The sequence below is a fragment of the Trypanosoma theileri genome, assembly GCF_002087225.1.
Source record: "Trypanosoma theileri isolate Edinburgh chromosome Unknown TM35_Tth_1_V1, whole genome shotgun sequence".
Classification (NCBI taxonomy): domain Eukaryota; phylum Euglenozoa; class Kinetoplastea; order Trypanosomatida; family Trypanosomatidae; genus Trypanosoma; species Trypanosoma theileri.
In genome coordinates, this window is record NW_021639843.1 from 1,629,011 (window position 1) to 1,630,404 (window position 1,394).

Below are 1,394 nucleotides of genomic sequence, written 5' to 3' on the forward strand. Positions count from 1 at the left end.
ATTGGAAGGAAATAAAGGAACGTATTAATAATATTGGGCCATTTCCACGTTATATTTTTAGTAATAGTCCTTTATATCTGCAACAATATTATGAAGTGAAAAGTTCGTTGAATTGCATTACAGAACGCACTATTTCAGAATACATAGATATCCTAAGAGGTGATGGTGAATGGAATGATAAAAGTCCTTCCCAAGATTTACTGAAAGTATACCGTTTGGCCATTGGCAATGACGATTTTCCGAGGATTGCAGCATTTAATAATGAATTAAATAAAAGCATACTTGTTCGAGTGATGGAGATTTGTCGTGCCCCATACTTGAAATTCTTTTTCACAGATAGGGGCGTGCTCATTGCCGAACATTTTGAAAAACTTGGTGTTATTGCTTTTACGGATAAGGACTTTGTAACTGCGCTTGGTAAAGAACTGAAAATAATTCAACCACCTAAAGGTCGAGTGAGTCAGAAGAGTGTTTTACAACGGAGAGATTTGATTACATATGCTAGTAATGGGTATGACCTCTTTCCCACTGGTATAAATGATGTCAGTAGGAGGATAGAGTACAATATGCTTTACCGTCCTTCTATATCTAATTTCCCTCTTGTGGATGGTTTCTATTTTGTGAAATCCGAAGAGGAAAGGGTTACAATGATTGGAATACAAACGACAACTGCCAAAAGCCACGAAACTACAGTTACTGCAGTAATTGAATTCAATAGATATCTTAAAAATTGTTTTTCTGACTGGACTGATGTTTCCAAGGAAATGTCGTGGGAGATCATTTACATACAACCCTACGACACTGATGAGAGGAGACAAATAAAAAAATGGCAAGGATGCACTTTGAATGAATCAGGAAACTATAATCTCGAGCAACAGGGGATTACTGCCAAATTCTGGAATGAAAAGGTAAATCAGTATCAGGTGAATTTGTCTTTAGGAATGGCAGTACGCCTCGTGGAGGCTTTGGAGGGGGTGCGTAAAGAAGAAAAACTATCTAAAATCGAAGACTTGATACAAATAAGAAGGCAGGAAGTGCATCAAGAAGTCAATTTCAACTGAAATATGTTTTAATTTCAGAAATATTAGTGAAATAAAGTATTCCTTTGACATTTTTTTTTTTTTTATTAGTATGAGTTTAAGGGTAAAATAAATATGCCGTATGGTCTCACAAAACAATGACTGACTGTTCGTTATATTGCCCATTTATAATTTCTGTTTTATTTTGGGACAAAATACAAATGAAAACGTATATTAATTTTTGATTTCGTTGAGTTTTTAAATTATTTTCAGGGTGGATGGGATTGGGAAAAGGAATGGTCTGATTTTACGCTTGGTAAAAGAAAAAAAAAAATAACATATTATGTTTTCTTAGTTTGTATATATGCGTGTGGG

General features: G+C 34.6%; 1 protein-coding gene across 1 annotated transcript; it reads left to right on the plus strand.

Annotated features, from left to right (window-relative positions):
- Positions 1-2: 2 nt before the first annotated feature.
- TM35_000017360 (putative retrotransposon hot spot (RHS) protein) lies at positions 3-1,061 on the plus strand (the record flags this gene model as incomplete). The annotated part of the gene is made up of 1 exon (XM_029021417.1): positions 3-1,061. A coding segment is annotated over one exon (1,059 nt), but the record flags the coding sequence as incomplete, so codon positions are not given.
- Between the last annotated feature and the right edge of the window lie 333 nt (positions 1,062-1,394).